Source organism: Lissotriton helveticus, chromosome 8 (assembly GCF_964261635.1).
Source record: "Lissotriton helveticus chromosome 8, aLisHel1.1, whole genome shotgun sequence".
Taxonomy (NCBI): domain Eukaryota; kingdom Metazoa; phylum Chordata; class Amphibia; order Caudata; family Salamandridae; genus Lissotriton; species Lissotriton helveticus.
Window position 1 is genome coordinate 1,337,835,432 of NC_136069.1, and position 13,375 is coordinate 1,337,848,806.

General features: G+C 46.8%; 1 protein-coding gene across 1 annotated transcript in view; it reads left to right on the forward strand.

The window, feature by feature from the left end:
- Positions 1 to 13,375, forward strand: part of F5 (coagulation factor V) — a 711,267-nt gene that overhangs the window by 180,259 nt on the left and 517,633 nt on the right. Inside the window, exon 6 of the mRNA XM_078658317.1 lies at positions 2,144 to 2,365. Within this exon, the coding sequence (XP_078514443.1) occupies positions 2,144 to 2,365 (222 nt within the window). The remainder of the gene's footprint in view (positions 1 to 2,143; positions 2,366 to 13,375) is intronic.

The following is a 13,375-nucleotide window of genomic DNA, read 5'->3' on the forward strand; positions in this document are numbered from 1 at the left end:
GAATGCGTGGGGGTCCCAACTGCCAGGATTGGACTGTGAATAACCATTGAGGTTTCGACCCTATTGGAAGCACTAATGGGAAGGAGTCAGTGCAGGTCTTTTTCAGGACGTAATGTAAGTCAGACAGCCTTGAGTCAGATGGAGCCCTCTCTGGAGAACCTGAGTGGCTCCAGTGTTCGGGCCTCTTAATTGTGGCAATCTGCGATGACATTAAGTGCATGGCGTGCCTTAAGGAAGTGAAACTTGTGAGCACGGTTTGGCTTACTGTTGCTAACAGTGTCTCCAATGTTGGGGCATCTTAATTGTAGCAAACCGCAATAAGATTAATTACGTGGAGTGCCTTATACTGTATTTGATTTGTTGCAGCCAATAAAAGTTGCTGTGTATTTTAAAGCAGTCCACAATCTCATTAGTCGCAGGGATTTGCTCTTGTCTTGTATCCCGATGGCCGTCTGGTTACAAGACAGGAGCAAGTCCCTGCGACTAATGAGATTGTGGACATTGGAGACACTGTTAGCAACAGTAAGCCACACCGTGCTCACAAGTTTCACTTTCTTAAAGCACTCCATGCAATTAATGTCATCGCGGATTGCCACAATTAAGAGGCCCGAACACTGTTAGAAACATTGCCAAATTGTGCTAACCAGTTGCATGTTCTCAAGTAAACATATCTATTTTAATTGGGGCTCCAATTAACTGATCGTGAGGAACTATAATCATCACAGCCCCTCCGGCTCTCCAGAGAGGGCTCCATCTGACTCAAGGCTGTCTGACTTACATTACGTCCTGAAGAAGACCTGCACTGACTCCTTCCCCTTAGTGCTTCCAATAGGGTCAAAACGTTGATGGTTATTCACAGTCCAATCCCTATTAGGTCTCATCGCTTTCAAAAAAATTGTAGTTCAACGCCTGAGACATTTGTTCTATTTTGTGAAATTGGACACTGCTTTAATATTCGCAACTTGTAAATATTTTTCTATTCATCTACTTTGTCACTTTTCTGTGAAATACACTGATTATGTCACATCTGCACTTTACTTACCTTGTCACTGTAAATATTTAGCACTTGCACCGTTTTCATTGATTGTGTTATTAGACAGCCTTTTCACATGGAAATTATTGCATTAAATTAAAATTTCTATTTAAAAATGTCTAAATTCAAGCAAATCATTTTCTCTTTGCTTGACTGTGATTAAATGTTTAATTACGTCTGTAATTCTGCGCCATCAGTTGATGTATTGTTCATATGATTGTTTTCATTTACAAAGAAATAGCTACACACGACAGAACCATTGTTTGCTATTATATAGGGATATGTTTCAGGCATATTGCATGCACTGCGGTGGGCGCCCGCAGCATCCGCCACAATACATAAAAAAATTAGGCATTGTGACCGCCGTGGTGGCGGTCGCATCCTTATTCAGAGTGCGGGACCACCGACTTGTAGTCAAGAGGTCCCTTTTCCGAATGGACATTCTTATAAGGCCCTTAGTGCCGATGCCAAGCACCGGAAACCACCGACTTGAATGAAGCACTGCTTACACTAGTATGGCAGTACTATCACTCTCTAGCTAGAGAATTAACTGCAGACTAGAACCGTCAATTTTCTTGAAACTGACTCCTCACTTAATAGGCATTCGGTGCCTAAAACTGCCCCCTCCCTTCTAGGACTAACATGCCACACAGTTTAATTTTTAGGGTTACTAAGGCATAGGTGGCCAGAATGAGCATATCTCCAGTAGTCTAGCTCACTGCGGTGCTATTGGATGTTTTCAGAGTTCTATGTTTCACATATTTTCATTGATAAGTAGACAATTATGAGGGCTATGAAATGTTTTGGATCCATGTAGCTTTTAGAAGAAGATAACTGTGATATCTGAATGCCATGACTTCCTATCACCATTGTTTATGATGTTGCCCAGTGCCAGCTAAAACATGTATTTGTAAAATATATGCTTATTTTTATTTCTTCGATTGCATGTCTGAAAGGAATCCTTTTCCATGATATGTACAACTAAACAATGAATATTTTGCAAATTTAATGTAGTTTTTAACTTTGTCATCATTTATTGTTTAATCTCAATTATGGTGCTACCCTGTGCTGTCATCTGTTATTGAAAAAAATGTGCCTTTTGTTCTATAGATGCTGAAGTGTGCGCTTATGACAACATCAGCTGGCATTTCCTTGGAATGAGCTCCAAGCCAGAGCTGTTCTCCATCCATTTTAATGGCCAGGTCCTGGAAAGGAATACTCACAAAGTTGCAGTCGTAGGCCTTGTTGCAGGGGCATCGACCACAGCAAACATGACTGTCAGCCAGCCTGGAAGATGGCTGATATCCTCTCTTGTGCCAAAGCATCTTCAAGGTAAGATACTTTCTCCTGGCATACACACAGGCAAACAATCTGCAACATTGTTTTTACTAATTGTGTAAACCATGAGGACATTTCTGTCGTTTCTGATTACCTATTTGTTGACTCCTTTCTAGGTGTGTGTTAGTAGGTTTTGTTTGGTTCTAAAAGCGCTGAAACTGTTGTTGAAAGCAGTTACAGGTGTACCTAAATGTTAGGCTGGAGAGTGTAGTTCCACTGTGTCTTTTGTGAGAAGAGTTAGCTGTGGTACAGGCGGGCCTGAGATCTGCTCTGGTATTGTAACAGTGAATTTGTCAGTTCTACTATGTGTGTCGATGATTATGTGGGATCTAAGAAGGACACGACACAATTAATGCAGTTTTTTTTGCTATACATTTTATATGGAGTATCAAAGCATAAGCGTGAAGCAACTAGTTGTCAACAATTTTGTGTACGCCAGCGGCGGCTGCCAGCTATGGAGCGGAGGGGGGCGTCTAGTAGGGGCAGAAATATATAAACTAAATTCATGCCGACATGCATTACATTATCTTTTTAAAGTTAACATTTTTAACTTTAAAACGGTAATGTAATGTATGTCAGCGATTTAAGGGCATGATAATCATAAAATACATCTTAAAAAAATTAAATTCAACACACTTACCTTGCTGCACTCCTCGCTGAGTCTCGGTGTTCTTCTCTCCTCGGGCCCAGCAACTCCCCTAACCAATCCTGGCGCTGCTTTCAACCAGCATGAAAGCAGTGTCAGGATTGGATAGAGCAGGCTCTCTGAGTGCTCCAGAGAGCACTGGAGGCCTTTGCTCGTTCTCAACCCAGCTGTACAAGATAGCCAGGTTGAGAGGTTTAAAGTGCGCATGTCTGGTTGGTCATCTCAAGACGGCCGGCCAAAGACACATGCTTACTTTAAAGTGCCCAGACCATCACTCTTCTCTACTTCTGCCCATCAGCAGTGGCTGTGGCCCCATCGTGAGACTCCGCTTGGGACAGGGATTTGCAGAGTCAATGGAAAATAATATGGTAATAATATCTATTACCATTTTATTTTTCATCTAGGAGCATTTAAAGTAGTGGGGCGACACCGCCCATGGTGTACGCGCTGGTGCAGCCACTGTTTTGACGGCAAGTGTGTATAGAAATAGTCAAACATTCTGAGAACAACTTCCGATGCCTGTTAAGGGAACCAATAAGAAACACGTGTGCTTGGACTCAGTTCGGGAATCGTATGCTTATGTTATAAAGAGCAATAAATGGCAATGTTCAGAAAAACCATGCACCCGCTACTCCCCGCCCATTTATACCTCCCTTCCTTCCCTTTCCTTTAAAGTATTAACAGTAGAACATAAAAAGGGTTAGTAGAACCTGTCTCATCTGAAACTATGCTCTGAATATTAATAATGGCACAACAAGTTTAGTACCATTAGTTACTAAATTCAAAATAGGCAATGTGGGGACTGGCGGTAGGTATGATTAGCAAGAAGCCCTTAATCCCCTCTTAAACAATTAAAAACACTATCCATCCATTAATCTGCTTAAGGTATCCACTCTTAAAGCTTGGCAAGCATCCTTGTGTTCGAAGACCATTGCTCCAAATATTGTCAAAAATATATAGATTGTCTTCAGGTATTTACATTACTCGCTCTTAGATGTCATTAAAAACATTCCTATAAGAAATATCCCAACATTTAGTTAAGTGTCAGTTTTCCAAAAATGGAGAACACGTATTTTAGTGGCTGCTAAAGCTGTGGTCAACCAGCCCCCAGACTGAGGGGTAATCTCTGGGCATAGTGACAAATCATGAAGCATTAGTGCTTAGTCCACTAAATTCCCTTTTATCCCAGACAGGGGTCTCATTTCTGTCCATATACCTTCCAAATAGAGCCTTCATTTCTGGCATTCCCACACTATGTGGATGATATCACTGCATTTACGATGACATTTCCACCAGGATGAGTTGCCAGAGATCATCCCCTGCATTCATCTGGGATATATAGCACCTATGTATGATTTTTTAGTGTTCAACTTTAATCTGACATGCCTTATATGTGTATTGTGATGCAGTAAGAGTTCCAACGAGTTATCATCTGTGTATTCTAGGAGTAATCAGTGGACCACCAATCTTTAAACTGAGTTTGCCTTGAAGATGAAAAGTAGAATCAATTAGGATTGTATACAGCCCCAAAACTGTTACCATTTAAGTACCCCATGTCTGTAGGTGAATGCTCGATGGTACTTCAGAAGGGTAAAAGGCTGTGGGACCAAGGTTGTAGTAAGGCAGTACTGATGAGACAGTCAGCAGTCGGTCTATCTTAGTGACATAATGGAGCACCCTCATTTAGATCTTCTTGTTCCTTCAACAAGTGGTGTGCCTCTGTCACCCATGAGATGTGCCCCAAAAACAAGGTGGGTTTTGACTAGTTTTTATTTATCCCTTGAGTAAAGTGCGTAAGTGCCCAGGTTTACCCATCAATTTGTCTTTAAAAGAAACCATTCTTGGTTTTTCTAATAGTATGGAAAAAGTAACATAGTTGTGCCAGTTGGCAAAATAGCCAGGACATTTCTGGATGCATCAATCTGAGGCCCTCGCATTCTGTGCTGGCATATAACATTTCAACCACATTTTTTTCCCCCCCAGAAAAACAATTTGTTCATGTGGGAGTGGTCTGTGAGTATGTTTGTTTAGTATCATTATAGAGAGCGTTGGAAATATGTAGTTGACTCTGGGTGCTACATTCATTTTACTAGCTTGCCCCTTCCCCATAGAGCTATGTTAAGAGCGGACCATTGTTCCATTTCTTATCGAAGCTTGGCAAGTAGAGGCTTCATGTTAACCTCTATAACATTACAGAGGCCATGGTTAAGCAAGATCCCGAAATTCTTTAGGTTAATTGGTTTACATATGAAAAGGTGGGGCCTTTTTTTATACATCATTTTTATTAGGGTTTAATAGAAAAACGGAGCGACCACATCAAGCAGTGCATGATCCATCAAGGTTTAATGCATATGAATAGAGGAAAGAAGGGAGGCAGCAGACAGTTACATATTGAGGGCATAACATGTGTAATCTAGTGTTGTGTGTTGTATTGAGTCAGTTTGTAACCAGGAGGTTGGTGTCTACCTCTGGCCTCAGATGTGGTTGATGTCATGAGGGGCATAATAAACAGTGGGCAAATAGGCTGGTGGGGGTGGCGGACATGCTAACAGGTGATTGCGTTGGCGGTGTGAGTGGTTCTGAGAACGGGCTTCGCGAAGGAGGGAAGGGGAGGATTGACATCTGTTATCGCACTAGGGTGGGCCCATTTCGGGAAGGGGAGGCAGGGGTACCGGTCTGACGTTCGGCATGTACCAGGGAGTCACTGGGACAATTAGTTGATGCTGCCCAGTTGCCGGAAACGCATGAGGAGAGCGGCCGACTTCAGGGATATAGGCCTCTGGCTGATTTGTTGGGCTACCTCGTAGCAAAGGGATTCTTCCTCTGCAGTGCCCCAGTCACAAAACACACCTCTCCAGGCCTCTCTCCGAAGAGCTGCTGGTGAGCGCCAGTGGAGTGTAATAGTGTGCTTGGCCAGTAATAATGCAAGGGCTGTGAACCGCATCCACACTTTGTCCTGCTTTTTCCCCTTGAAAATGCCAAGGGAACATGCCTCCTACGTGGTTATATCTGGAGTCCCGTGACCTCCTAGAATGCGGCATGTATGGTGCAGCAATAGTCCTGGAGGGCTAGGCATGACAATAGCATATGCATGAGTGCGGCATCTGTGGCCTGACAGCAGGAACACTCAAATTGTGTGTTTCGGAAGTAACGTTGCAGCTGCAGAGACATGGACTGACCCTTCACTCCTCGAGGATAACTGGGAGGTTCACAAAGTGGTAAAGTAGGCTCAGTAGAGCCACCATCTTCGCTAGGGCAATCCTGCCAATGGGGGCCAAGGGTAGGGTATGCCAGAATTGTATTAGAGACCGAATGCCCATTAGGGCCTTGCAGATGTTTCCCTCGTAGAGATCGAGGGTAGAATGATAAAGACAGGCCCCCAAATATCAGGGCCCCTGACTCTGTCAGTTGAGGAGGGTGGTGCCCAGGTACACCTCCCGAGGTATTTCCCCGAGTTGGACTAAGTCGTCCATGGATAGAGTCACTGCATGAGTCTTATCTGCTAGCGGGATGCCCCAATCCCAGCCCTCTCCTCGCAATCGTATGGCGAGTGGCTCCATAGTGAGAGTAAATAATAAGGGGGAAGGTGGGCAACCCTGGCGCATCCCACAGGGCACCAAGAGAGGGATGAGACAAGGCAACCCAGGCGGACTCAAGATACTGGGCTGGTGTTCAATAGCTTGGTATAAGCTAAAAGTTCAGTTCCCACCCTCAGGCGAGCAAACACAGCGAACAAGTAGCGCCAGGTCAGGGTGTCAAACATATTCTCTAAATCTAGGATAAGGCATGTCGCTCGCGGGAACCTTCCTTGTATTTGATCTTGCCCGTGGAAGAGACTACGAAGGTTCTGAGAGTTGCTTCGACCCGGGGCTAAGCCGTTCTGGTCAGAGTGTGCTAAACTCAGGAGGATCTGAGCGTAGCAGGCAGCTAGAATCTTGCCTAAAATGTTGTAGTCAGCCCCAAGTATAGCAAGTATTAGCCTGGGGTCTTTATTTGGCTCAGGGTTGGAGACAAGACTCTTGCAGGGAGTGAGGAGGTTCGGCACCTCTCAGCGCTGCTCCGTACATTACAGTCAACCTGGGCGATAATAGAGATGAAAAAGTGTGATAGTACTCCTAGGGTATCTGTGCTTGTGATGTCCGCATTCAAAGCAGTTTTCGTGAAGGCTGGGTTCTGGGGAACCATGATACCGGCCAGAAAGCTGTCTGGACACTCCACTAGTAAGTCCCGCGGTGCGCTATAGACAGCCGATTAGTATTCATAGAAGGATCGTAGAATGTCAGCCTGACCTCGAACTGTGCCTCCGTTGATCCTCATAACTTCAGTGACAGGGCGAGCCAAGCCAAAAGTTAGCCGGGTCTATCTCCCTCCTGATGCCTTTTGGCAGTGGAGGCTATGAAATTATAGCAACGCAGGTACTCCAGAAGGGCTGCATGGGCTAGCGTGGAGTCTGCTAGCTGCAAGGTAAAGGCAGGGCAGCTTCTGCTGCCTAAGGTCTGCCAGGGTGCGTTCAGCTCCAACTATATCTCTCTTAAGGGTCCAACAGACTCCAGCTATCAGCTGGATGCATGTTCCCAGGACAACCACTTTATAAGGACCCCACTCCCGCATTCTGGTGGGTGCTGTATTGTGGTTCTCCATGAACTATTGCCTGATACAGTTCTCCTGCTCCCTCTGGAAAACCTGGTTTCCGAGGCAGTCCCACAGCAGCCTCTAGGCAGGTATAGGGGGCAGGGGAGGCGCCCACTTAAGATCCATAATGTGTGCATCGTGATCAGAGATTATCCTGCCTAGATAGTCTGCGTGCGGAAGTATGGGTACCAATTTCAGGAAGCAGAGAAAGCGGTCAAGGCGTGCATAGAAATTATGTGGGACTAAGTGGAAGGAGTAGAGCTGGGACGTGGGGCGATGTGAGCTCTACATGTCCGTAAGGGCCCAGTGGTGTACCCAGGCTCGGAAGCATTCTGCCTGTGTATGTGGGGGGGACCGAGGTAGCAAGGGATGTGACCGATCCAATGCTAGGTCCAATATGCAATTAAAAACACCTCTCAGGATCCACGGTGACGCTGTTTTGTGAGCAAGTGTTGCTGAGATGGCATCCCAGAATGCTCTCCGGTCAATGTTGAGAGTATAGATACTGCCCAAGAGGGCAGGTCGGCTGTCCAATCCACCCTCCAAGAGGACATAACACCCGTCTTTGTCCCCCGCTCTGTTCTGTTGGTTTCTTGATAGGGGACTCAGGGTCGAACCCATACCAATGCGTCCCGTGTGTACGCTGAATATGTGATGGCGCCTAGTATACCTCCCCGGCACCTATGCAACGGTCTAGTTCAGTCTCTGTAATGTGTGTATCCTGCAGAAAGACTACCTGTGACTTCTGCCTCTCGATGTAGGAATAAACATGATAGAGATTTCTGGCTGAGTGCATGCCACAGATGTTGAGGGTAAGGTATCGGATGTCAGAGGTGGAAGCCATAAGTAGTTTACGGTGGTGTAAGCTTGTGGTGTGATGCACCTGCAGCGCGGAATCTCTTCCCATGTCTCAAATGCCATGTGTTATCCACCCCCCTACATGATAGGATGATGAGGGAAGAGATGGTAGGAGAAAACATCTGTATCTGGGTAGGGAAAGAATTCCAATACTGGGAGCCTATCGCAACTAGCGATTTGCCCAAGCTAAACAGATGCAATACGCCTTAGCGTATTGTGAGCGTATTGTGGGGGAGAGAAGATAGAAAGCACTGTCTGTACCAACAGTGCATCTAGGAGCCCATCAAAGTCAATGGTATCATTGCCGGCCATGGCGAAAATCGCCCAGTATCAGAGTGACGACAAGCGGCTGTTCAAGGCAGGGGCTTCCAGACATGTGGTTAGATGAGAGTGTACACTGTCTAGGGAGTTACTTTCAGCGGGAGTTGTGAGCTGACACTGGTCTGATCAGAGTGGAGAGATTCTTCCTCAGAAGAGAACAAAAGTGGAACCTTTTCGTCATCTCTGACAACAGGATGGGGACTAAAATTTGCTGCGGCCTGGATGGCTCCGGCAGTCCACAACGATCTGCACCAGGTTGGGGAAGCTGGCTGACGAGACCTGGGAGGGGGTTCCTGCCTGGCTCTACCCAATCTCTTTCTACCGGCTTCTGCCTGGCTGGTCGCGGTCGCTCGCCGTGCAGTCATAAAGGTCTGTCATTTGGTAACCCCCATGTTGCTCTGCCCAGTCCAATGATTCCCTAGGGTCCGTGAAGAACACTGTGGTGGCACCAGAGATTATCTCGAGGCAGGCAGGGAATAGCAGATAGTATTGCACCCCTTGTTGGTGGAGACAGCGTTGAACGTTCAGGAGGAAAGACCGTTGGTGCTGAACGGTGCATGTGTGTAATTGGGAATCAACATGACAGTCTTGTCTTCCAGCCTGCCTTGCTGCACGGAGTATAGCATCTCCAACCCTAAAGTGAAGCAATTTGATCAGCATGGTACACAGGTGGGAAGCCGAGGGCGGGCGCCTCACTGGGACACTGTGCACCCTCTCCAGGGAGTAAAAGGCAATGAGGTCAGAAGCTGGAGTCAAGCATCTAAATCAGGAGTCCAGGTAAGTGAGGGGATCTGACCCCTCAACACCCTGCAGGAGGCGAATGTTGCTCCTCCGTGAGCGTCCCTCCAAGTCCTCTTCCCTGTTCTCCAGTTGTAATTCTCTTGTCTGCAAGTCTTTGATGATGGAACGGTTGCATAGTAGCCAGGGTTTTCTTACCATCTGTAACCCAGTCAGCAAGCTTGTGCTAATCGTCCCGGAGGAGCGTGAAGTCGTCAGCAAGGTATTGAATCGATTTTCCATGGTGGGAATGTTCAATGGCTGCCAGGACCCTGTCCAGCCTCTCTGACATGGTGTGGGTCAATCCGCTCTCCTCTTGTTCGGGGGTCAGTTTTCTTAGCAAGTGGGTCTGCTGGGGCCGGGGGCAGGCCACGGTGGCAGATCCCAGCCTCCCCATATCTCTTGCCTGAGCCCTTGCGGCCAGCAAAAAGGGGGTTTAGGGCAGGTACTGAGTCGAATAAAAAGGGGGCAGCCCCTGCGCCAGACTGAGCAAGCGGGGCATAGTCCATCAAGGCCTCACCTCACGTCCAAGCGAGGGCCTGCGCTAGCCAGGGGGGCCTAGACCAAGCAGAACGAGAATGGGCCAAGATGTATGGACGGGGCCTACAGCTGGCATCCTAGAATGGCAGGGTACCACAGCAGTTCTAGTGAGCTTGTTAGGAAGCTCATGCAGACCAACCCAGTTTTATTGGGGGGGGAGGGGGCACTACGGGGGCACCTCGGTCCGGCAGTGATCCCCCCAGTGGTGACAAGAAAAGGAGTGGGCCTGTGCAGGGATCTCAGTCCTGATGCAGCACCTGTGGCATGCAGTTGCCAAGTGAGGTTCTTTCTCGGTGCCCCAGTCATAGCAGCAACCTTCTGCTGTGGCCCCACGGGGGAAAGTGAAACAGAGCTCAGCGGTGGTCCCTCGTAGTGTCCTTCAGTTCACAGGCATGCAGGAAGGCCCAGTCTCTCCCTGTGCAGCATAATTCCCCATCTGCACCACCTCTCAACTTGGGATCTCGTCTCATCTGTTCTCCGGGGAAGGCCGGTGTCTCGCACCTGTATCCCACCAGCACCAACCACAGGCCGGCTACCTCTGATTTGGGCTGAGCCAGGAGGATGCTCTCGCCTGCAGGCCGGCAGGGGCGAGGTCAGGGAGACAGTACCCCAGCCCCATGCGATGTCACTGAGCCCACGGGTTCTGGCTCATCCACCAGTCACAACCAAGGGCCTCTCAGTCATGTAGGCTGTGGGCCAAGGTTACATCCTCTTTCCATTCCTTCCGAGGGGGGGGAGACCGGGAGTCGAAACTTCATCAGGGGGCACACAGTCACCCTGGATCACTATGTGTTGCGCTGTCTCTCAGGGCAACCTCTCGCACTGTTCCAGTGCCACGGCCGGGGAGGGGGGCATGCACGCTCGGGCGCTCAGCGTCCGGTTCCCCACCACTTCTCGGATGTGTGATGGTGCTGCAAGGTTGCTAGTGTTCAGGGGGGGGAAACAGCCACTACAACTGTTTCCATAAATAACCTTAACCATGCATGCGTTACAACGCATGCGTGGTTACCATGCATAGCCTTTACCACGCATACCTTTACAACAAATTAAGTTGTAAAGGTATGTATGGTAAAGGTATGTGTGTGATGGGTAAACACCAATACCATGCACAGCCTTAATCACGCATGCCTTTACAATAAGAAACGTAGTAAAAGCATGTGTGAGAATCAATTAATCAGAACATTTGTAAAGCGCACTACTTACCCGTGAGGGTCTCAAGGTGCTGGGGGGGGCTGCTACTGATCGAATAGCCAGGTCTTGAGGAGTCTTCTGACGGTAAGCAGGTCCTGGGTCTGCCGTAGGAGGATGGGGAGGGTGTGGTAAGGGTGGTGGAGGGTATCAGCATCGTTAGAGGAAATGGAAAGACCATTTCGCTTCCTCTTTACAACGTGCACCACGCCTCAGAAGAACTTGGAGAGGAGACGTTGTGGAGAGGTAAGGGGGATTTTACTTTATAGATAAATTAATATTTTACTAAATAAAGGCCTGGGGTTGGGTCACGCAGGGGGCTATTTCTAGGATTTAGATCAGGGGAGGGGTATTTGTTAGAAAGATTTTGGGGAGGGGGAATCACACAGAGGTCCTTTTTTTAGGGTTCAGGGCAGGGGTGGGGTATTTGTTCAAAGGGTTTGGGGGTGGGGGATTCGGGTGGGGGATTTCTTAGAAGGGTTTGGGGGTGGAAGAATCATGCAGGGGTCTATTTTTAGGGTTTAGAACAGGGAAGGGGTGTTTCTTAGAAGGATTGGGGGCTGAATGTGTGGGGGGGGGTTCCACAGGGGGAACTGGGGAGGGATATTAAAAAAAAAAAAAAAACGATCTGAGGGCTGGAGATCGGAGGGCGCAAGGGACCAGTTAGGAGACTTGGGGCAGGGGTCTGAGATAACCTTTAGCATGACTTGCCCTTACCATGCATGAATTTATAACAAGGGCTGGCTAAGCCACGCCCTCAAACTGCTTATCTGTTGCTGAGAATAATTTTGGGCGAAAGGTCTCTCACCGGGACATTTTGATCTTATCTTTGAATTTGTTGTAAAGCCATGTTGAATGTATTGATGCTAGTATATGTCTGCCCGAGTATTTTTATTTATGCCATGCTTCATTTACTGCCTAAGAGTATTTTCTTTACTAGTCGGGATTTCCTGCATGCGTAGTTTTTGATATCTGTGTGTGTCTGAGATTTTATGGATTTTATTCTTGAGTGACTGTTTGCGTATGTTTTTTTGCCATGCTGGATATGTGGTTGAAAATGTTTTGTGCTAAGATTATTAACTGCCTAAGTGTATTTAATTTTGGCCATGCTTGACTTCTTATAATAGTATTTTGTATGCTATTTTGGGTTACACCATGATGGAGTTGGGCTTAGGTATTTCCTTACAGTTGCTTGTGATGAGCCATATGAGTTGTGCCTAAACATTTGCTTAAAGTTGCTTGTGATAGGGCATGTTAGTTCCTTGTGATGGGTCATGTGAGTTGAGCCTAAACATTTACATTTTTTTTAAGTTCAGAAAAGGTTTTATTGAAAGAATAAAGGTGTCAATATACATTGTAAAATACTAAACATTAATCATTACATCACATATTTACTCCAGTAAGAATATATTACATGGATTGAGGAATGAAAATGATGGGAATAAGAATGAAAAAGAACGCATTTGGATAATATTAAAATAAAAGCATAATAGAACCTCTAGAACATTTTTTTTTTTAAGTTTCCAAAACCTTTATTGAAAAATTGCATGGTACAATAGAATATGCATTTTGATCCACAGTACATTCCTGTTACAAACCTAGTCGCTATCTTAGTTTGCATTCTTCCCAAGGCAACACTTCTAACTCTCCCCCTCCCCAACTCTGTAACTCCCTCCCCCCCTGCACACTATGGCATATCCAATATTACAACATTTGGTACATTATAATATCTCGGAAACAGTCAGCCCCTCCCACCCCCTCTGTAAGGTCCTGCACCCATCACATTAAGAGATCATTCACAATCTTATATTCTGCTGTGTATTCATACCTTCCCTTGGTTACATAGCACATCCTTCTCCCCGGCCTCCCCCCTTTGTACCCATGTAAACTGCAGTGTAAACTGCAGTGCGATCAGTTCAGGCTATCTTACCTCCCTCCACTCTCTGTTGGGTCCCCCTCCTCCCTCTGCTCTTCCTCATTGGTTGCACTCTGCTCCAGGAGGTAAGCCACTAATGGCCCCCATATTTCTTTAGGGCGGGACT